General features: G+C 37.5%; 3 protein-coding genes and 1 long non-coding RNA gene across 7 annotated transcripts; 2 read left to right on the top strand and 2 right to left on the bottom strand.

The window, feature by feature from the left end:
• Positions 1 to 631: 631 nt before the first annotated feature.
• Positions 632 to 3760, top strand: LOC107551020 (alcohol dehydrogenase [NADP(+)] B-like). Its single transcript, XM_016232497.1, has 9 exons — positions 632 to 782; positions 1461 to 1556; positions 1757 to 1876; positions 2446 to 2539; positions 2758 to 2804; positions 2880 to 3079; positions 3162 to 3234; positions 3329 to 3415; positions 3598 to 3760. The coding sequence occupies exons 2-9, from the start codon at positions 1470 to 1472 to the stop codon at positions 3661 to 3663; spliced, it is 774 nt and encodes a 257-aa protein (XP_016087983.1). The 5' UTR covers positions 632 to 782; positions 1461 to 1469; the 3' UTR covers positions 3664 to 3760.
• Positions 3761 to 4451: 691 nt separating this feature from the next.
• LOC107551040 (histone-binding protein N1/N2-like) lies at positions 4452 to 12905 on the top strand. 4 transcript variants are annotated; one of them, XM_016232530.1, is made up of 16 exons: positions 4452 to 4591; positions 5255 to 5293; positions 5383 to 5496; positions 5643 to 5723; positions 5817 to 5926; positions 6357 to 6573; positions 6643 to 6788; positions 6987 to 7042; positions 7126 to 7202; positions 7291 to 7364; positions 7508 to 7696; positions 7829 to 7998; positions 8256 to 8324; positions 8532 to 8606; positions 8976 to 9104; positions 12708 to 12905. In XM_016232530.1, exons 1-16 carry the CDS (start codon positions 4560 to 4562, stop codon positions 12741 to 12743), a joined length of 1614 nt encoding a protein of 537 aa, XP_016088016.1. In that variant the 5' UTR covers positions 4452 to 4559; the 3' UTR covers positions 12744 to 12905. The 4 variants fall into 4 exon arrangements, with proteins under 4 accessions (XP_016088016.1, XP_016088014.1, XP_016088015.1 ...); XM_016232528.1 differs by having other exon boundaries at positions 4453 to 4591; positions 6357 to 6788; XM_016232529.1 differs by having other exon boundaries at positions 4453 to 4591; positions 5817 to 5878; positions 6357 to 6788.
• A 346-nt stretch (positions 12906 to 13251) lies between these two features.
• LOC107551043 (uncharacterized) lies at positions 13252 to 13692 on the bottom strand. The gene is made up of 3 exons (XR_001604723.1): positions 13677 to 13692; positions 13481 to 13582; positions 13252 to 13380 (listed from the first exon to the last, which is right to left on the bottom strand). It is a non-coding gene; the product is annotated as an uncharacterized lncRNA (long non-coding RNA).
• Positions 13693 to 13705: 13 nt separating this feature from the next.
• LOC107551021 (coiled-coil domain-containing protein 17-like) lies at positions 13706 to 20527 on the bottom strand. Its single transcript, XM_016232498.1, has 10 exons — positions 20304 to 20527; positions 19603 to 19695; positions 19468 to 19525; positions 19010 to 19108; positions 18266 to 18407; positions 18076 to 18183; positions 17652 to 17785; positions 15841 to 15959; positions 15479 to 15664; positions 13706 to 13759 (listed from the first exon to the last, which is right to left on the bottom strand). Exons 1-10 carry the CDS (start codon positions 20499 to 20501, stop codon positions 13706 to 13708), a joined length of 1191 nt encoding a protein of 396 aa, XP_016087984.1. The 5' UTR covers positions 20502 to 20527.
• Positions 20528 to 20874: the final 347 nt, after the last annotated feature.

Genomic DNA, 20874 nt, shown 5'->3' on the forward strand with positions numbered 1-20874 from the left:
CCAACTGTAATTATGACCGAATTTGAATCTGAATATGCTGTATTGAGAATGACAGCAGGTTTACTAGGATATACAGTTGTTCAGTATATTATCCAATAAGTTTAGTAATTAAAGCAAAAGGAGCCCCTACCAAGTATTGAGTACACGAATATACAGTATACAGTAAATGAATATACTTTCCAGAAGGCCAACAATTCACTAAAAAAAAATTTTTTATTGGTCTTATGAAGTATTCTACTTTGTTGAGATAGTGATTTGGTGGGTTTTTGTTAAATGTGACCCAAAATCATCACAATTAAAAGAACCAAAGACTTAAACTACTTCAGTCTGTGTGCATTGAATTTATTTAATACACGAGTTTCACAATTTGTGATTAATTGAGTTGAATTACTTAAATGAACTTTTCCACGACATTCTAATTTATTGAGATGCACCTGTATATAGATTAAGGGACACTTGAATGAGTTTCAGATTGATCGTAATATTTTCGTGTGATCAGTGACTAAAATTACATGGGGTTTAGGTATTTTTGTAATTTGGCAAATAACGAAGATCAAATCTTCATTTAAATTTTTTATCCTCGTCACTTGAACTAGAAAAAAAAAAGAGTATGACGGTGAGGAAATTGTTGTAATGTTATGGAGACTTTTATTTTGACGGATGTTTTTAGAGAACAGCGAACAGGAAGTAAATTCGTCAACGTTATGAGAAAATATTAAAATAGTTTTTAATCAACCTGGATAGGTGTATAGCGGAGAAGTTCCTTAAACTATTAATACACTGTAAGTATATATATACTTATATATACAAATTCAAAATATTGCATCATATATATATATATGAACCAATAATATAAAAACGATCCCTGACCTAGGCAAAATATTCCTTGTTATGATGCGCCACATGGGACACTAGTTGACCTGATATTTCAGGGAGAAAAGCAGCGTATTCAACGCGCTCTGCGTCTTGTCATTCATTTTCAGAAGTTTTATTGTCGAATGCTATGTTATCCAACTGTCTGTGTTATTCACAGCACTAACTAGACAAGAGCAAACCGATCTGGAGGTTAAATTTATGTGATTTCGACAATTATTTAAATTCCCTTTATATTAAAATACAAGGACTGTGTTTGTCAAATTAATTTAATGATTAATTTGATAATGTTTGCTAAACCAAAGGTTATGCAGTCCAGGATGTTTTACAATATTTACTGTACATCCTGCTTGAGCTGCTGTGGAAGTCAGCTGATAAGTCAGCAGGTTACACTTCCTTTCATTCTGCTCCTAAATTTGAGCACTGAACAGTTTGCATTCACTGCGCCTCCTGCAACCTTTCTGTGAGTGTTTAGGGTTTCGATTGATTTACTAGAGCAGGGATTAAATTATAGATTTAATATCCTGAAATCTATTCCATGTATGAACACTGTTCAAATGGTGTTCTTTGTTTTCTTTTCTCTGAAGGCACACAGGATGAGTATGAATGACTTTGCTGTTCTCAGCACTGGACGAAAGATGCCCCTTGTGGGACTTGGGACGTGGAAGAGTGAACCAGGACAGGTAAGTTTACTGTGCATCAACTGTAATTATGACCGAATTTGAATCTGAATATGCTGTATTGAGAATGACAGCAGGTTTACTAGGATATACAGTTCTTCAGTATATTATCCAATAAGTTCTGCAATAATCTTTTGCTTTAATTATTGTGTATGTGTGTAGAACTCCAAAAGCATTTTGTATAAATATGTTATCAATTGCAGGTAAAACAAGCAGTTATTTGGGCACTGCAATCTGGCTATCGGCACATTGACTGTGCTCCCATTTATGGGAATGAGCCAGAGATCGGTGAAGCATTTCAGGAAATGATGGGACCTGAAAAAGTAGGTCAACCAAGTAGATTACAAACATGAAACACATACCCACACACAGGGCCACATTAAGACTTACTGCAGGGCCCCCCGTCACAATAATGATATAGCTTAAGATAGGATTTTTATCCAATCAAAGTTTCATAATTCTTGTTGAACCAGGACAGGTAAGTTTACTGTGCATCAACTGTAATTATGACCGAATTTGAATCTGAATATGCTGTATTGAGAATGACAGCAGGTTTACTAGGATATACAGTTCTTCAGTATATTATCCAATAAGTTCTGCAATAATCTTTTGCTTTAATTATTGTGTATGTGTGTAGAACTCCAAAAGCATTTTGTATAAATATGTTATCAATTGCAGGTAAAACAAGCAGTTATTTGGGCACTGCAATCTGGCTATCGGCACATTGACTGTGCTCCCATTTATGGGAATGAGCCAGAGATCGGTGAAGCATTTCAGGAAATGATGGGACCTGAAAAAGTAGGTCAACCAAGTAGATTACAAAAATGAAACACACACCCACACACTGAAATATATAATGCATGTGTGCTTTACAACTGTTGTCTTCTTTCAGGGCATAAGGCGGGAGGATGTATTTGTGACCTCCAAACTGTGGAACACAAAACACCACCCAGATGACGTGGAACCATGTTCACCCAAAAATTTAAGTTACATTGTTGTTGTTCTAAACCTGAATGAGTTTAATTCTGCTGTTGAATGCAAACGTATATATTTGGAACAATACTGGTAACCAAACACTGTCGGTGCCCCCATGACTTCCATAGTATGGAGAAAGAAAGAAAAAACACTAATGGAGTCAACAGGGACCAGAAACTTTCTGGTGTTTACGAATATTCTTCAAAATATCTTCTTTTATGTTGAGGAGAACAAAGAAATTCATCAGTTGCAAGCATCAAACCAACTGTTTTGCAGGTCAGAAAAAAATTTGATGTTATAATTTATTTGGTCCATTATATCAGTTTGTAAAGTAACAATAGTGTTTTGCAGGTGGAGTCCCATCCATACCTTGCACAGGTTGAGCTGTTGGCTCACTGCCGGGATCGGAGTTTGGTGATGACCGCCTACAGTCCGCTAGGATCTCCTGACCGAGCCTGGAAGCATCCAGAGGAGCCTGTGCTGTTGGAGGAACCAGCCATTGCTGCACTAGCCAAGAAATACAACAAGACTCCTGCACAAATTATCATCAGGTAAATTCAGGCTTTTGCACTAGTTCGTGGTGTTTCCTCACGTATTATTACATAGTATTTCTTCAATGGTATTTTTCGGCAGGTGGCAAACTCAACGAGGAGTAGTGACTATCCCAAAGAGCATTACAGAGTCTCGGATCAAAGAGAATATCCAGGTTTCTGCATGTTTTTTTTTTGTTATTCTTTTTGTTCTAGAGTGTTTATGACTGTATTGTAACTATGCAATACATTTGCTCTGCTCATTTACAGGTGTTTGATTTCACACTTGAACCTGAGGAAATGAATCAAGTGACAGCAGTGCACAGAGGCTGGCGTTACATTGTGCCAACCATTACTGTAAGCCACATCATACAACAAAACACTCAATTTTACATGGCCTTTAACAAAGAGGTTACTTTAAAACAAAATATAATGTTGAAGCTGCTGTTTTTAAGTGTGCTGAGTGTTAAGACTTTGCAAATCAAATGCATTCCAAAAGTAGTTTGCTATTACATATGCTGTTGCATCTATTTTTGTAGGTTGATGGCAAGTCTGTCCCCCGGGATGCAGCACATCCTCACTACCCTTTTAATGACCCCTATTAATGCACACTTCTGTGTGATTCTGTGCCTTGGAACCAATGCCTATTCACTACTCTGTATACTTCTAAACATAATAAAACCTTTTTGTTACATATTGAAATGTGTGCTTACTTTTTTTCCCCGTGTGGAATGAAACTTGATGAACAAGGGCTGATTTTTAATGTATTCTCAATGTTTAAGGGTGAATTTTATGAAGCTTGTCAAGAATATGTCTGGATTATCACTTTTAAAAGAACAAATTTACATTTTGAAAAATAAAGCATGTTTTTAAGGCCCTTAAGGTTATTTTGACATCAGTTAATCAGACTCTAATTATCCTAATGATAAATATATATATAATTTTAAATATATTGGCAAAATATTTGAAAATGCCTGAATGTTCAACTATTTCTACTACCCTCCCTCTTGGAAAGGTAATGAGGAAAGTTGTTGTATAATAATAATAACTATTATAATTATTATTAGTTTTATTATAGAATATATACTATAATTTATTATATTTTATTCACAGTAACACCAGGAACATGTAAATAAGAAACTGAATAAGGTCTATTTTAATTTTATAAAATATTATTTCATACAAATAATATTTTTAAAAAATGTATGATATTTTTATGAGTCTCACAAAATCTAGATAAAATAGATTTTCTAATTAATCTTGTCCAGTTAGACATATTACAGTCTTATAGTTCATATGGCTTTAGCAGAAGCGTAATATGGTTACTTGCCCTTTAAATTTATTCTCCCGCGTTTTTGTGACAGGGTCGTAGTTCAGCGGAAGTACGGCTTGTATCCGTATTTAAAGGCGCCAACAAAGATTAACTCAGAACAGCTTCACAAACCTGCCATCTGTACTCACATCATCCGACAGCACACTACAGCTTAGTTAACGCATTAAAATGCCCGAGGAAACAGCAGCTGCCGCCGAAAGGTAAAATGCCATTTTTAAATTAAGTGCGCTCCCTGGGAAGTAAGCAGAAGTTAAAGGAAGTCAGAGTGAGAGGTTTTGGCTGGTTTCGTTTGATGACAAAGCTGCAGCAGCTCCGTCCTTGTCAGAGAAAATGTGTCGCCCTCGTGCTTCTATTCGCTTTTCTCCCGCGCCCGGACATCGTCGCACGCGACGGGATGGTATCACCGTTGATTCCCGTTGAAGTGTTTGGCTGCTCTCATTTGGCGGGAGAGGGGTTGAAATGAACGGCTAGCTTATTTAAGTATCCTAAATGAGGTAATTCCCGCCCTGTTGACACGCAGTCATGAATGACGCGTCGGTGAGCTTGGCGCTGCATTGAAATGACTGCACACGCGCTGAAGCGTTGAGTTTAAAAGGTGGCGGTAACAACACAAATATCGCTTTAAATTGCCCACTTTGGGTATTATACTAACATTAAACTGTGATGTTAGCTATAAACGCGTGTAATGTTGGCACACTCTGTCAAGAAATAACAGTTATAGTAGCATCGTGCTAACTTTGGTCCTTCGCAGTGAACCTCTGAAGCAAACTTTAGTGAAATGTTGCTCTTATTGTATGTATTCTTCAGACGAAGCAAGGCTTTTTAATGTATGACTATTTTTTCTGTATTGTTTGTCTTTGCAGTATGGAAGAGAAACCTTGCTCGTCGCGCGCTGCAGACAGGTGAGGTGGTATCTGGACCGTTTTATTAAAACCGCTCATTTCCCTAAAACGAGTTGTTTCGTTACTCTCATTGTCGTTTACTTTTGCAGCTCCGTCGATGTTTCTGAGGAAGCAAAGAAGCTGATTGGCACAGGCAACCGGCACTTGGTGATGGGTGATGTTGTGTCTGCAGTCAGTGTGTTCCAGGAGGCTTGTGCCATGCTGTGAGTCGTGAAGGAATATTGTAATGCATATGTATTATGTAAAGGAAATTTGTGGTACCTGCCGTTGTTTGAATGGGTACACTTTATTTTTTTTTGTATTGTCAATATAGAGCATAATATTTGTGTAACCCATTTCCCCCCTTAAGAGCTGAAAGGTATGGAGACACTGCTGATGAATGTGGTGAAGCTTTTTTCTTGTGTGGGAAAGCCCTTCTGGAGCTTGCCAGGTATGTGGATTAATTAGAACTTGGTGCATTACATTTTTATAAAACGAAACGTATCAGTTTAACTAACTTCTGTTGTTTTTAATACCACTTTAGGATGGAGAATACAGTGCTTGGTAATGCTTTAGAGGGAGTCCCAGAAGAATCCTCTGAAGAGGGTGAGAAACAGAATGACTCTAAGATTGAAAGTGCAGACAACTTGGATGGTTTGTATTTTAAGTTTGTTTGTCAGTTAAATTTGTTAATTTTGTGCTTTTCATGTATGCTCAAGGATTGACATGACATTTGCAAAAATGATGTTTCCAAAGAACCACCAAATTGGCAGTTGTCAGTGCTCTGCACAACAAACCAGCACATATTGACAACGCATAACTTGATTCTAAATAAGAGGGACTCTAAGGTTGAAGATACACGGGGCAGCTTATTGAGCAATGTTGCTGGGCAACTTTGGTTAATGTTGGCGTCAATGGGCAAACAGGTGTGACACAGGGCCCATGACCGATCTAAAGAATCCAGATAGAAATTGGTTCTCAGTGTGAAAGTGCTCAAGCAACTTTGCTCAAATATTTACCTCGTATATCACCGAATATATTAACTGTAACCTAGAAATATCCCTCCATTTGTACTATGATGCAGAGAAAACCAGAGATGAGCTTCGAGCACAGGTTTATGATGCCATGTCAGAGGACAAAACTCAGTCTGAGGTAGAAAAAGAGGTGGGGGAAGGTGAGCAGAAGAACCAAGAGGAAGTTAAAGAGAAGCAGGAGAAGGTTGAAGCACCAAAGGAAGGGGATGCAGCATCACAAAAAACTGAGAAACCAGCTGAACACGAGGCAAAACCTGCTGAAAACGAGAACCTAGCTGAACATGAAGCAAAACCTGCTCAAGATGAGGAGAAACAAGCTGAACATGAGGTGAAACCTGCTGAAAAGTCAGAAGGTGTGGATAAAAGTGCTTCTATAAAGGAAGATGTCACCGTGTCAAATGGAGTAGCTGAAAAAGATGAAAAGGTTGAGGAGAAAAATGGAAATGAAGAGAAAGAAGAACCCATGGAAGAGGGTGGAGGAGGTAGTGAAGCATGGTGGAGTCTGGGGAGCACAAGATTTGTGTATTAAATAACTTTGCTAAACTTCACCTGGTGAATCTAAGCACTGGTGAATTCATAGAGTATTTAGCTTTTTAAGCTGCAGTGTCACGAAGGGTATCCAAGGTGGTGGGTTTTCACATTAGGTCAATGTCAGTGTGTTAACATCTTTTATGTTTTAGATGACGACGATGAGGATGATGATGATGATGATTCAGAGGGTGAAACAAAGGATAAGGTTTGTTATCCATTGTAAAAGGTTTTTTTTTTTTTTTTGTCATTTGATTTTACTGGTTTATCTTCGTGTCCTTGTGCTATTAGGAGAGTGAGGAGGATGAAGTTGGAAACCTGCAGTTGGCCTGGGAGATGCTTGAGGTTGCAAAGGTGATTTATAAAAGGTATGCCCTTATTACATGCCTATTTTAATTGTGGACTTGTGCAAGCTTCATTTTGAAAGACCCACATGATCTTTTATTTGGTTTGAAGAAAAGACCGCGAAGAAGATCAGCTAATGGCGGCACAGATTTACTTGAAACTTGGAGAAGTTGGAGCTGAATCAGGTGTGTATGTGGTGGGCGTAGATGGAAAATGACTTAATTTAAGGACCTTTTTTGGGTTTTACAAGTTGCCGTAAAATTGAAGTTGCCTCATTAGTATTTTTTTTTTTCACTCTTTATTAACTAGTCTCTCTGTTTTTATGTAGGTAACTACAGCCAGGCTCTGGATGACTTCAATGAGTGTTTAACCTTGCAGCTGAAACACCTTCCCTCTCATAGTCGTCTTCTGGCTGAGACCCATTACCAGCTGGGCACAACTTACAGCTACACAGCCCAGTACAGCCAAGCCATTGAGCACTTCTCCAACTCTATCAAGGTCATCGAGAGCCGTCTTGGTAGGAACATTTTCACAGTGGGTTTTGCCAGTCCTCATGCATTTTTAACTGAGAATTTGCTTGCGGATAACACCTAGTTGCCATGAGCAAGCATGGTACTCTCAGTTGATATCCATGTCTCTTTTCCTCCAGCTATGCTTCAGGAGGTAATCGACAAGGCGGAAGGTGCAGAGGCAGCAAAGGAGAAGAGCGAGCTTGAGGAGTTGAAACAGTTACTGCCAGAAATCACTGAGAAGATTGAAGATGCCAAGGAGGGCCAGAGGACTGCTGCTGCAGCATCTGAGGCCATCCATCAGACTCTTGTGGGTTGCATTAGGGCAATGCAAATGCATGAAGCATGTTATCCATTGTTCAATGCTTTGCAGTGGTTGATGACAAATCTGATATCAGCTTATGTTATACATTTAATGAATATGGTACTGTTATGCCATCAATCCCTAGCATTGCTCTTAGTACACACAAAAAAAAAAGTGGAGATCAGTTGGGCATGTGGGTCATCCAGGATGCAACGAAGATGTTTAGAGGCAATGATGAATAGTTTGGAATTTGTTTGTTATAGGCAGGAGCGTCCACTTCATCTGCGTTCCCAGCTGAAAATGGTGGCCCATCCTCATCTACTGCTAGTCAGGTGTGTGTGTGTGCATGCTTAATGTTACCTTGATTAACATTAGAGATGGGTGATACTTTGTTACAATTTCTTAAACGGGCCATAACGTTTCCTGAAGTGTGGCCATCATTTTGAATGTTCGAAAGCTCTAAGGGGCATTTCTCCTCTTTAAGGGTACTTTAAGCCTATAACGTATTATGCCACCCTAAAATGCCGGTTTTATTTCAGATTCCTGTGAGGCCAGCTGATGGTGCGTCTTCCTCAAAATCTGCATCGGACATTTCTCACCTTGTTCGCAAAAAGGTGAGTATCTATCCACTGAAGTCTAATTTAACCTTTGCAGTAGACTTAAGGTTTGGGGGGGGGGGACTAGCATGTACACTACAACTGGAGTGAATGAGGGTAGTCTGCCCATAAAGGGCCATCTGCATTGCTACCTTCCCTTTAGTTGAGGTCAATTATGCATGCTGGGTCATGAGCTGAATTTGCTAACTAGATTAGGTTTGGTGTTGCTTGGTGCTTCTATGGTGTTTGTGCTTCAATATTGTGGCTTGGCATATTGTAATTGTGGCGTGGTGTTGAAGTGGTCATGTGTGCTTGAGTAGCATGTAGTTACTAGGTGTTTAGCACAAAAAATAAGTACGTGTTCTGTCCTGCTTTATTCCTGCACAGAGGAAACCAGACGAGGAGAGTCCAAAAAAGGACAGTGATGCTAAAAAGACTAAACAGGAGACCTCAGTTAATGGCAGCGGTGACTCCGCCCACAACGGCAATGGAGTCCAGGAGAAAATGGAGCAGGAGGCGAGTTGATAGACTTGCTGTTTCCTTTAATACAGTCCCTGGGCTCAACCATTAGGACCGTTCGATGCCAGCATAAAAGATGCTTGGGACAGTTGTCTGCGTTATCACTGCAGTGTCATTTTCAACAGAAGAAGCTGCAAACTAGCTCTGTATATGAGCATTGTTTGGCTCTTCTGTGCGCGCGCACAAGCAAAGCGTGCAAGTTCTCTTTTGCATCTTGTGCAAATATACATCAAATTGTCAGTCTGTTTTGGGAAGTATTCACGTAAACGGTCATTTAGGTTTTTAAAGGGGTCCTATTATGCTTCACTTTTTCAACTTTAGTTAGTCTGTAATGTTGCTGTTTGAGCATAAAGATCTGCCAAGTTACAAAGCTCAGTCCACTTCAAAAGGAGATTTTATTTAACAGAAATTCTTATATACTTTTGAATACTTTTCAAAACCTACAACGAACGACTCGTTTGGACTACAACGCATAATTTCTGGGATTTGTGACATCACAATGGTGTGTCTGATGTGCCAGTATATTTAATCTATACACTGGATCATAAAGTGCCAGCAGCTTAAAATGCCTCCTGTTGTTAATGTTAATCAAACAAAAGGGAAAGTCACTCACTGCTTTTGACTGAATAACTTTCTGTAGTATCTGGAATATTTTTTGGCCTAAAATTTACACGTGCCAAATGAAGTAAAAATCAGCGTTGGCGAGTATATGTAACACTGTCAGTCGCCAGTTGGCGGGTACAACTTTTATGAATTATAATGCAATGAAGTGAAAATAACAGCCAGTTTTTAAAGAGATTCGCTGTTTTTGACATGAGCGAATAAAATAATCTTGTCCGAAGACAAGATCATCGTGATGTTCTGTCATAAGTGACAAGCGCGAATCGAATACAAACGGACTGATAAGGTCAGAGCAGTGTGATGGCCAGCTTGCCCCTAGACACGGTTCTAATAACTTTTACCTGAGAAGATATTACTGCTTCATTTTAGAAGATTAACGTTTCCCTTCTGTGTTCTTCATAACCCGAGAATGCGGTGACGCGGTGCAGTGAAGTATAGCTTGAAAAGCTGCGCATTGGGCTGTACACGTACCCTAAGCCGCTTCAGACAGCTCCCCAGTAGCGCTTCAACACGAAAACACACAATCATTACCGCGGGAAGTAGGGGTCCTGCAGCACCCCCTGGCTCGGAGCTAAAGAAAAAATGGGGGTGCGCTGTTAAAAATACATTTTAATTTTGTAACAAAAAAGAGAATTACTTTTATTAATGTGAATATTCATTTAAGTCATGGGGGAAAAAAGCTTAAGGACAATAAGCAACAATTGTCCCCTGACGTCACCACGTCCGCATCCGTCATTGAAGATTTAAAAATACACCAGTCAATATGGCGCGAAAACGCATTCCTGATTTTTTTTCGCGAAGCCCAAACATAAAAAGAGAGACCGAGCCTTGAGTTGGCGATGAGGAAGCAGACCTGGAGCCTATGCCTAGTGGGCAGCCAACCAGCAGTAGGCGTACGCTTTAATCTTATTTTGTTTTAGTATTAATTCTAACAATTCTTCCTGATTATCCAGTCAGTATGGTAGGCTACTCTAAGAAGCTCTTTATTGTGGTCTCACTGTAAAACATGAGTTAAGTCCAATCAGTCTGACTGTGTATAAGTTGTTTAAAACTTTTATCATATACTGATTTTTTTTTTAAACATTTGTTACCATGACTTTTTGATCATATTTTCCCCCCTATAACACGTCTGTACCCAAATTAAGAATTAACGAGCATGTCTACAGCTATTACAAAGAAACGGAAAGCGCGAGAGAGTCCATTTACCTCCGCAGCAACTGTCGCATTCTCGCATCTTGATCTTTAACGTTCTTTCCGTGGATCAAAACTAATGCTTAAGGTTGATTCAATATATAATAAAATAAAACGTTACATCAACAATAAAATAGTACAATGATGAAGTCGCTTAGCTTATATTAAACATAAAAATTGAACAAAACGATTAAACTGACTTGGTGTAACCGCGTTGTAACATAAAAATAAAGTCTCTGTATTTTCCCCTTTGTGGCTCATTATTATTATTATTATTAATAAAAAAAAACACAGGCCCACAATGACGTAGTATCATTAAGAAATTCACATATTAAACTGAAGTTTTATTAACAATGACAATTGTTTATAAAATTTCCCCTTTTAAAAATATCGTAGTTTGTAGTTCATTGTGATTTAAAACCGATCAGTCATAAAGTAGTACAATGGCCCTCGGTTATTTTAAACGAAGATTCTCTTGCGCTTTTGGATCCTCCAGCAGTCGTTTCGCTTCACTCTCGTCACGTGACTCCTGCGGCTTGGAACAGACGCGCGGCGCCTCAGAACTGTAGCGTCCCGTGTCCAGCTGATCTAAACTGATTTTATTTGTTTTACTACTTGTAACACCGACTACAGGACAAAGCCTGTGTGTTGCGCACACAACTTCGCTTCTGGGAAAACTCGACCCCCCCCCCCCCTTTTCCCCACAGCCCCTCTGCTCAAAATACGTTCCCGCGGCTATGCACACAATTGTGAAAATGCACCGTTTTGGTGAGTTACCTTGTAAACGTAGTCTTAAATTAGTTATAAAGTCTTAAATGACCGTAAAGAGTTGGGAGAAAATCGGATGCGTGTCAGATCCGCGTCATATGCATCAGGTTTTAAAGAGACCCACTGAATTTAAAGTGAAGTCTGTCATTGATGTAATCAAAGAAAAAGAAATCCATGGACCGTTCTAGTCGCTGATTAACTTTTATAGCTTGATTAATGTATGGCGTATAAAAATATGTGTGTGTTAATCACTTAAATTAAAAGTTATGTATTTCAGAGCCTATTAAATGTTAAAAAATAAGGGCTTTCAATTATACTGTAATGTTGAATGGCTGTAATTGGTCAAACTGAGGGAAAATGCACCAGCAGGACAAACATTGTAACGGTTTAGTTATTGTAGTAATAACTGCCTGTATTTGCAAAAAGATTCATGGCCGGTAAAAACTATTTTGGCCGGTAAATTTGATCATGTCACCGGCCATTGGCAGGTGTGGCAAAGTTAGTTTTGGACCCTGTTTGTCAGAGTGAAGATTGTTTTAGTTGACATTGATTTGATCTGTCGTAGCCCATTTCTTTGAATGAATACTACTGTTAGACCTATCTGAAGCTTAAAGCACTGGTCAATTTAATTTTGTATTTTCTTTTATTTATCTGAACTTTTAATTTTGTTACAGACTTTTTTTTTTTTTATATTTGATTAGTCTAGTGTTAATTTTGTGATTTTATTGAGAATTGTGAGGTTCATTGGATTCTAAAATATTGGAGGTGTAACCTTGTTTGAATAAAAGGTTCGAAAACTAAACTTGAGAGGACTGATTCGGCTGGATGTGTTTTTACACGTACTAGCAAAATCCTGTCTTGGAGGAAGTTTGCTTTATCTGAATATTGGTTGACTGGCTGAGCTAATGGAATTGGTTGGAGTATTGCATCTGGAGTTTTGTCAAGCATTAGTTTAGTGCTTAGCCTTTTAAACAATTTGTTTCATTGCTGTTTTTTAATATTTTCATGTTTCTCTTGCAGCCAGCCAGTTCTTCTTCTGTGGAGATGTCAGCATGATGGGCATCTTTTGATTAAACGCTTACCTTCCAACCAGCAGAGCATGCCTGCCTCACCTACTCTCCATGAACCACTTTTGTCTCTTTGTTTTGTAAATAACCCATTTTCTTTGTATAATTGTAGTAAACTTTCAATAAAGGATATTTGCATATGTCAATGTGGCGTTCAATATTTCCTTTTTTTTTTTTTTGTTTTAAGAATGCTCCGCTTCAAATCGAGACCGCTCCAGTGGAATCATAGAAATTCAATGGGCCAAAACTTGTGGATTCCCATGATGGGTTAATAATGACTATAATATTAGTTGTAAGATGTTCCAAGTGTTTTTGATTTGGTGTTACAATTATAAAGTTTTAATACAAACTTGTTGCCCCAAGAAAACTTGCATGCAATGTAAAAAGTAATTTAGTATCTTAAAATAGTTCATAACCGATGTAAGACTAATGTAGTCACTTGAAAAAAGTTTAAATTTTACAAAGGCTTTATTTGCATGGTAATCTAATTTGTTAAATTATGCAATTTTCTTCTAACTGGTCTCTTCCACATGATCTGTCTGTGGCAATGATGAAGGTAATGGATTGGATGAGGGTTGCAATGCATTACATTGTTCTTGGTGTGCCAGGATTGTGTTTGAGACCACCTAAACAAGACAAATTCAATGCTGTAAGCTTATCAAAAGTGTTGCAGACTTTGCTATTAAAAAGCCTATTGAGGTTGATATCTTTAAATATTTTGCATACCGTGGGATGTGTACTTGTGTTGTTGGGGTCAATCTTTTCAAGGGTCTGTACATCACCATCACAAGCATTTGCTACACTAAGACAAAGTTCCATGTTACCCATCTTTGAAAGAAAAATAGTATTTAGATTGAATTAAATTAACTCCTATAGGACATTTAACCTAGTTGAGACTTAGCTTAGTATTTGATGAACGTACTTGTGGCACAGAACTCGGTTGACCTGGATTTAAGGATGCTTGAACTGGGAGAGAGCGGAAGGGAAGCTGGAGATGGCTGTACTCTGAAATAAGGCACAAATTCAATAACGTGAACACATATCAGCTCTGTGTGTCTATATCTATCTCTGAACAAACTACCTTGGCACAGGTTGCTTAACAGCCAGTATGGCATCATTTCCAGGACTCTTGGTGAACAGTAATGGTCCTGCAGGCTGGCGCTGCACAGGTGGCATTGGGGTGGTCTGTCCCAACTTCTGTCCATTAAATTATAACCCTGGCAATAAACGCACTGATCTCAAAGCATCTTCAATCACACCCATCACCAGGTCATAGAAGATCACAAAGCCAGCCCTGTACACACACATTCAGACAACAGCTGAACTTGAGTCATATTTTCATGTATTTACAGTGCACAGCATAAATGAGTACACCCCCTCTGAATAAATATAAAAGATGTATTTTCTTAATGATCACTAATATAATTCATGGAAAGATGGCAAAATTTAAACATATATTTAAAAACTAAATATATGCCAATATTTTCTGTAAGATAAGTAAATGAGCCAATTTTGTTTAAATGAAGGATTGCAGAAATGAGTACACCCTAGATTTAATTCAGAAAATGTATAATATTCTAGTACTTAGTATGTCCTCCAGAACTTAAAGTATACTGCTCTGGCCCTTCTTGGCACTGAGTGTACAAGTTCATGACAAATTTTCACATCTGGAGGACGACCTCCTTAAATGCTCTGATCTTTAATGGGGAGTTTTGCTCTGCTCGTCTCCACAGCTGCTCAAGAGTGTTAAGATTGAGTGAAATACATGTCCACTGAAGGATTTTCACCTTGGGAGAATTAATATATTCATTGTCATGCTGAAAAAAATGCCCAATAATGCAGGGAATGAGGGGAGGGTAGCATCTGCTATTTCAAGTTTTTGTATTAAATCACACAGTGGTGTGTGAATTCATGCCAGCATTGATAAAGCACAACTCTCTCACACTCGCACTCATTCATCCCTATAAAAGAGCTTTACTACCACTGAATGTCACTGTGGGTACCAAGCACCTCTCTCTGTACTCCTCCTCTAGCAACACCAGAACATTTTGGATGCTGTTAGATCCGAAATGATACTCTATTTTGTAAATATGGGCCCTGGAAGAGGTTAAATGAGTTTATTGTGCTTTGGCTACAGTAGGTAACTTTAGTGGTGACAACAACCATGCATGTCACTTCTGCATGCTGCATCTTACTCTGTGAGATAAAGTGTCACTCTTTTCATAGCTTTTGCTGGCTCTGAGACACTTGCATGTTATTTCTCCTGCTCTTTTTCTAGCAAAAATTCACTCATCACTAAATTAAAACTTAAAATGAAGACCTGAACATTACATCTCCAAAGAACCCTAACATGTCTTCTAAGTAAAGAGTAATTGCTGAATTTGTTAAGTTTTAGAGGGGGTGTACCCATTTATGCTGTGACACGTGCATGCATCTATAGGGACTATATGAGAAAAATAAAAATGAATCAATAGAGGACGAGGTGAAAATGTGTCACACGGGAGCAGGACCGAGAGCTGCCATCGGATCAGTTACATGGGAGCCCATTAATGAATGCTGTTTTGAACTCTGAATCGGCAATATTGGTAAATACTAAATATATACACCGTATACATTCGTTATCATTCTCACTATCACTGTCACTCAAAGAGAATTTTCTGCATTCCTAAAAATCACATTAACTCAACAGATTGCATCATTAAGATGACTGAAGCTTTGGCTCACCAGTGGCAGAGCAGGGTGTATTATGGCCATAGAAGATCCAGGAAAAACAGGCAGAGGAGCTTGAGGATGGTGTGGTCTTCTCTCTCTGCCCTTCTCTATTTCTCTCCTTAAAAAGGCGATCTCGGCTTGAAGGCTAGCCATTTGATGGATGTGGTCTTTCTGGATATCAATAAGCCCTGATCCAGAAAATATTCATTCAAATATTCAAATAGCCTAACATACAGAAATATTCTATAATAACATCAAATATTATGCCTTTAGTGAATAGTATAAGCATGCAAATTAGAGACAGAACAAATGTTGAACATCACTTTGTCATTGAGTCTCAAGATATAAGATCTGAGAGAAACAGCAATACCGTGCTCTCCTTTGTTCTTCTCCCTGGCCTGCTGGATTCTGAAGATTTCCTCCTCAAGCCTTTGGTTCTCCTGCTCCACAGCAAGAACATCAGGGTCCAGCAGTCTGTGAGGAGACTTCATCCCTGGTGGGACAGAAACAAGATATGACCCTGGGGCTTGAAAGAATAGTGCACAATGACCACAGAAATTATTAGGCACTTAGGCAATACTTCAAAATGTTTGAATGTCATAGGATTAAAATATAACACATTGTTCAAAATTAAGACTATTTGGACATCTTCCAGTTGACAAACAACGTAAGTAGTGACAAACCAACATCGTCATTCAAAAGTTTGGGGTAAGAATTTTGATGTTTTTGAAAGAAGTCAATGTCTACCAACGATGCATTTATGTGATCAAATACAGTAAAAACTGCAATATTATTAAAAGAAATACACTAAAATAAATACAGTAATATTATTACATTTTACAGTTTTTTTTCAAAATGCTCACAGTTTTTGAAACTATGGCTCCATTTCTCAAAACTTTACACATAAAACAACAAAACACACACACACAACATACAAAACGTCACACACATCTTGCAAAAGCAAACACTCTTTAATCTCTTCTAAAAATTGTATATTTGCATAGTAACTCCACACACAAACATAAAATAATTAGCCACATACATGCCAAACCACACGCATGTGAAACATGTAAAATACTACTCTCGTGTGTCTTTTGCTTGTTCAGAGAGCAGCGGAGTGCACAGGAGTTTGTCATAGCATTCTCACATACTGTACATGCATATGCACATACTGTGTATACAGTATGTATGACTGATGAATTTTACACAGTTACGCAACTGAACTGAATCAATGCTCAACTGACTTGAGCCGTAGAATGACACTATTGACTTGTTAGAGCTGCTTTACAGCAAAATGTGAATTTGATACCATTGTGAAGCTGCTGTGAAACAATCTATATTGTATAAAGCACTTTAGAAATGAAGTTGACTTTCTGACTTGGCTTGTATGCATGTTCAGTATAGATAGATTGATAAATCAGCTTTATTTATAATGCGCTTTGTACAATATAGATACAGTGTAAACAGAAAAGCAAGGGAGTAAAAATAATTTCTTTCTAAAAAACTACTTTTCATTACTAAGTGAACAAATGATGTATTAGTGTTTTCCCAAATTAAACAAAAGAGCTGTTAGTTTCAAATAATGTGTGTAATGTAGAGATCTGTTTAGAGTTTTGCAATATGTTTGTTTTACAATATCAAACTGAGTTTAAAGCATGCAATGTGCTTATAGTTTTGCAGTCTTGGTCTAAAGGTCTATAAGTGAATGGTTCCACTAAGTGAGCCTCAAGTATCACTTTTAGTGTCTAAGCAATTAAAAAAAACTGTAATATAACTGTTTTCTGTTTTAATAAATATATTTAAAAATGTAATTTATTGCAGTGATTCAATGCTGAATTTTCAGCAGCCATTACTCCAGTCTTCAGTGTCAAATGATCTTTCAAAAAATAATATTATATGCTGATTTGGTGCTCAAGAGATATTTATTATTATCAATGTTTTGCTGCTTTTTTCAGGATTCTTTGATGAATGGAAAGCATTTATTTGAAACATTTTTTTTATCCCAACTTAAATCTTTACTGTCACTTTTGATCAATTTAATAAACCCTTGCTGAGAAAATTATTATTTACTAAATGAATAAATATCAAAATCAATCAATCAATCTTACTGACCCCAAATTTTTGAATGGCATTTTAAGTGTCCAAATGCTATTTGCAGCCACAGCTCAATGATGGTACCACTCACGTCTTCCTTTTGTCTTGCCTTCAGCTATATGTTTTGCCTGCTCCAGTGTAAGAGCCTCTGCTTGAAGGTCATGCATATTGGCCAGAACCTCTGGATCAGAACCACCAGACTGCATGTATGCCAGACGCAAAGCTCTGTTACAAAAACAAATGCACCACAGAGCTAGAGTGTTCTGGATGGTTGCTAAGGTGTCACTAAATGGTTGCTCAGAGTATCCTGGGTGACTCCTAGGCAGTAGTTTTGGGGTTATTAGGTGGATTCTAGGCAGTTCTTAACTGGTCCCAGTCAAAAGAGACAATCCCTAAGACTTAATATTATTGCATTTGCATACCTCCTTTAATGTATAAGTACACATTGTTGTTGATTTTTTCCCCCCTCAAATCTTTTATCATTCTGGCATAAAACGTAAGTTAAAAAGACCAACCTTATCTGAGCAGAGAGAGGTCCATCCACAGAAGCGATCAAGTCAAAAGCAACATGTTGTGTCTTCTTTCTCTCTGGTGGGTTAGAGGGGACTTCATTTGAACTGGGCCTACAACATCAGTACAGTATAAACATGCATCAAGTGATTTATAGCTTCTCTGCACACTTCCTGTTTCCCTCCACTCTCTTACCCTTTCATTGAGTTGATGTGAGAGCTGAGCTGATGCAGAACCTCCTCGTTTCTCTGTTCCTGATACCTCAGTTCTTGCAGCACTTCTTCAAGATGAGCCGTCCTCTCCCATCCTGCCAGCTCGGCAAGCCGCTCTTCTATTTCTGGAATAAACACATCATTAAAAAATAGTTTAGAAGAAATTCACATGAACATGTCCAGTACTTGTGCTTCAAAAAATCACAGCACGAGTTTGCAGTTGGTAAGTGAATTGTTATTTGTTTCTCAAATGATGATGTGTTTAATAACATTCTTTTCTGGAAATGACATTTAAAACATTTTTGGAATAAAATTTTGCTAAATAATTTCTCGCATTTTAAGTATGCTAAATACTCATTTTTGCATAATTAATAAAAAATACAGCTTTATTGAAAATGATGCACAAGTGTTTTTTTACCACATTTTTCTATCACTTTTTTCCTTTGGACAAGTAAATAAATACACAAATGTTTGGGGAAAAGAAAAACAAGGGCAAAATTGATACAAGTGAAATTCTAAGGTAAAAAAACTGAAATTGTATTTTTTTTTGTAAAACACTCAAATATTTGTTTTATTTACTACTTCACAAAATCTTTTTGATTCGTTCTACAGTATAGAAATGCTAGAAGTTGAAAACTGTTTTATACATTCCAAAAATAAATAAATAAATAACTCTCTCTATATATTTTTTATTTTTACTAATTGTGAATATATCCAAAGAGCTTACCCTCTCTCTGCTTCTCCAGCTGGTTGTTGTGTGCTCTGATCTCAGCCAGTCTCTGCTCATGAAGAGCCCTTTGCTCATCAGCTCTCTGCTGGAAGAACACTTACACTCTTAAAAATAAAGGTGCTTCGCGATGCCATAGAAGAACCTTTTTGTCTAAATGTTCCATAAAGAACCTTTAACATCTGAAGAACCTTTCTGTTTCACAAAAGGTTCTTTGTGGCGAAAGAAGGTTCTTCAGATTATAAAAAGGTAAGAAAGAGATAGTTCTTTAAAGAACCTTTGACTGAATGGTTCTTTGTGGAACCAAAAATGGTTCTTCTATGGCATCGCTTGAAGAACCTTTTGAAGCACCTTTATTTTTAAGAGTGTACCCAGTGTCCAAAACACATAATAACCACAGGTGCAAACACAATATTGACATTATAAACCGATTTTTAGAACTATAGCCTATATCAAACCGACCTCTTGCTGTCTTCTGGGCAGGTTTGGTTCAAACGACATCCTGAGTTTTTGAAACTATAATAGAAGATAATCAGATGCAGCATAAAAAACACTTTGAACCAGATTTATTGTCTTTGTATGTGGTCTTGTACCTCCTCAGTGAGTTTGTTTAGAGCAGTATTCTCTGACACATTGTCCTGTGCACTCTCTTTCTCATCCATTTGATGATCTGTCTTTTCCTTCAGCTGGCCAATGGAAACATTACAGTATTTGATCACCAATCAAACGTTTTGGGTAGGTATGTTTTTCCCCCCATCTTGAACCAAACATCAATATTTGATCAAATACATAAATAAAATGGTAAAATATTACAACTTAAAAGAACAGTTTGAATCTGTTTAATTTATCCTGTGATGGCAAAGCTGAATTTTCAGCAGCCATTACTCCAGTCTTTACTGCCACATGATCATCCAGAAATCTTTCTAATATGCTGGTATTTGTTTAAAACATTTCTTAATATGATCAGTGTTGAAAAGCCTTTGTGCTGCATTTTTTTTTTTGTGGAAACCATAATTTTTTTTCAGGATTCTTCTATGAATAGAAATTTAAACAATTATTTAAATTTGAATTTTTTGTAAGAAAAATCTTTACTGTCACTTTTGGTCAAATTCATCCTTGCTAAATAAAAATATGAATTTCCTTCAGAAATATCTTACTGACCCCAAACTTTTGAATGGTAATGTATAAGGAAGACAGAACTGTTTATTCAATGTTTATAATACACAAAATATTTTATTAAAACATTGTTCAACTGGAGTTTTTTGGAATAATTAAATAGCATTCAACTACTTACACTCATTAAATCAGGTGTAGGGTGCACCATCTTCACAGCTGCTTTCTCCGTTTGCATGAATCCACTTTGTCTCCACAGAGCGAGTGGGTCTTTTAGGTCTGTGCCAATGCAGAATTTGGCCTTGTGTTTATCCAAGAGTGCAGTAGAACAGAATGCCATCTTACAGTTTCGACAAATTAACACCCCCAAACCTTCCATCTCTCCAGCAAGTACTCTGTAGAATTTAGACTGATTCTTAAAAAATAGGAATATACTTTTTGTTAGAATGTCTGGCTTAACATTTACGTTGTGGATTTGTTAACTGAAGTTTTGTTTGTTGGTTACCTTGGAAAAAGGGAGTGGTGAAGAATGGATGAGATTAGAGCAAGAAGAATCCAACCCTTCAATGTTTAAATGCTTATTATTTTTATCCTTTGCATGCATATTTTGAACATTACCATTTGCCCTCCTAAAACATGAAGAATGTTTCCCCCAAGTGTTTCAGCAGAAAACCAAAGGCTGGACATGTTTGGCAAACTGATGCAAAATATTTATTACAATTTTTTTCTCCGATCTTTTCATTATGATGCAG

This window comes from Sinocyclocheilus grahami, unplaced genomic scaffold, assembly GCF_001515645.1.
Source record: "Sinocyclocheilus grahami isolate Dianchi unplaced genomic scaffold, SAMN03320097.WGS_v1.1 scaffold412.1, whole genome shotgun sequence".
In the NCBI taxonomy this organism is placed as follows: domain Eukaryota; kingdom Metazoa; phylum Chordata; class Actinopteri; order Cypriniformes; family Cyprinidae; genus Sinocyclocheilus; species Sinocyclocheilus grahami.

Excerpts from the sequence above, each read along its gene's own strand:
- LOC107551020 (XM_016232497.1), top strand. The coding sequence starts at position 1,470 with ATGAGTATGAATGACTTTGCTGTTCTCAGCACTGGACGAAAGATGCCC. Across the intron at positions 1,877-2,445 it reads AAATGATGGGACCTGAAAAA|GGCATAAGGCGGGAGGATGT; the intron begins GTAGGTCAACCA and ends GTCTTCTTTCAG. Across the intron at positions 3,080-3,161 it reads CCTGCACAAATTATCATCAG|GTGGCAAACTCAACGAGGAG; the intron begins GTAAATTCAGGC and ends ATTTTTCGGCAG.
- LOC107551040 (XM_016232528.1), top strand. The coding sequence starts at position 4,560 with ATGCCCGAGGAAACAGCAGCTGCCGCCGAAAG. Across the intron at positions 4,592-5,254 it reads ACAGCAGCTGCCGCCGAAAG|TATGGAAGAGAAACCTTGCT; the intron begins GTAAAATGCCAT and ends TTGTCTTTGCAG. Across the intron at positions 5,927-6,356 it reads AAGTGCAGACAACTTGGATG|AGAAAACCAGAGATGAGCTT; the intron begins GTTTGTATTTTA and ends ACTATGATGCAG.
- LOC107551021 (XM_016232498.1), bottom strand. The coding sequence starts at position 20,501 with ATGGAAGGTTTGGGGGTGTTAATTTGTCGAAACTGTAAGATGGCATTC. Across the intron at positions 19,109-19,467 it reads CAGAAGACAGCAAGAGGTCG|TGTTCTTCCAGCAGAGAGCT; the intron begins GTTTGATATAGG and ends TAAGAGTGTAAG. Across the intron at positions 17,786-18,075 it reads CCTCTCTCTGCTCAGATAAG|AGCTTTGCGTCTGGCATACA; the intron begins GTTGGTCTTTTT and ends TTTTTGTAACAG.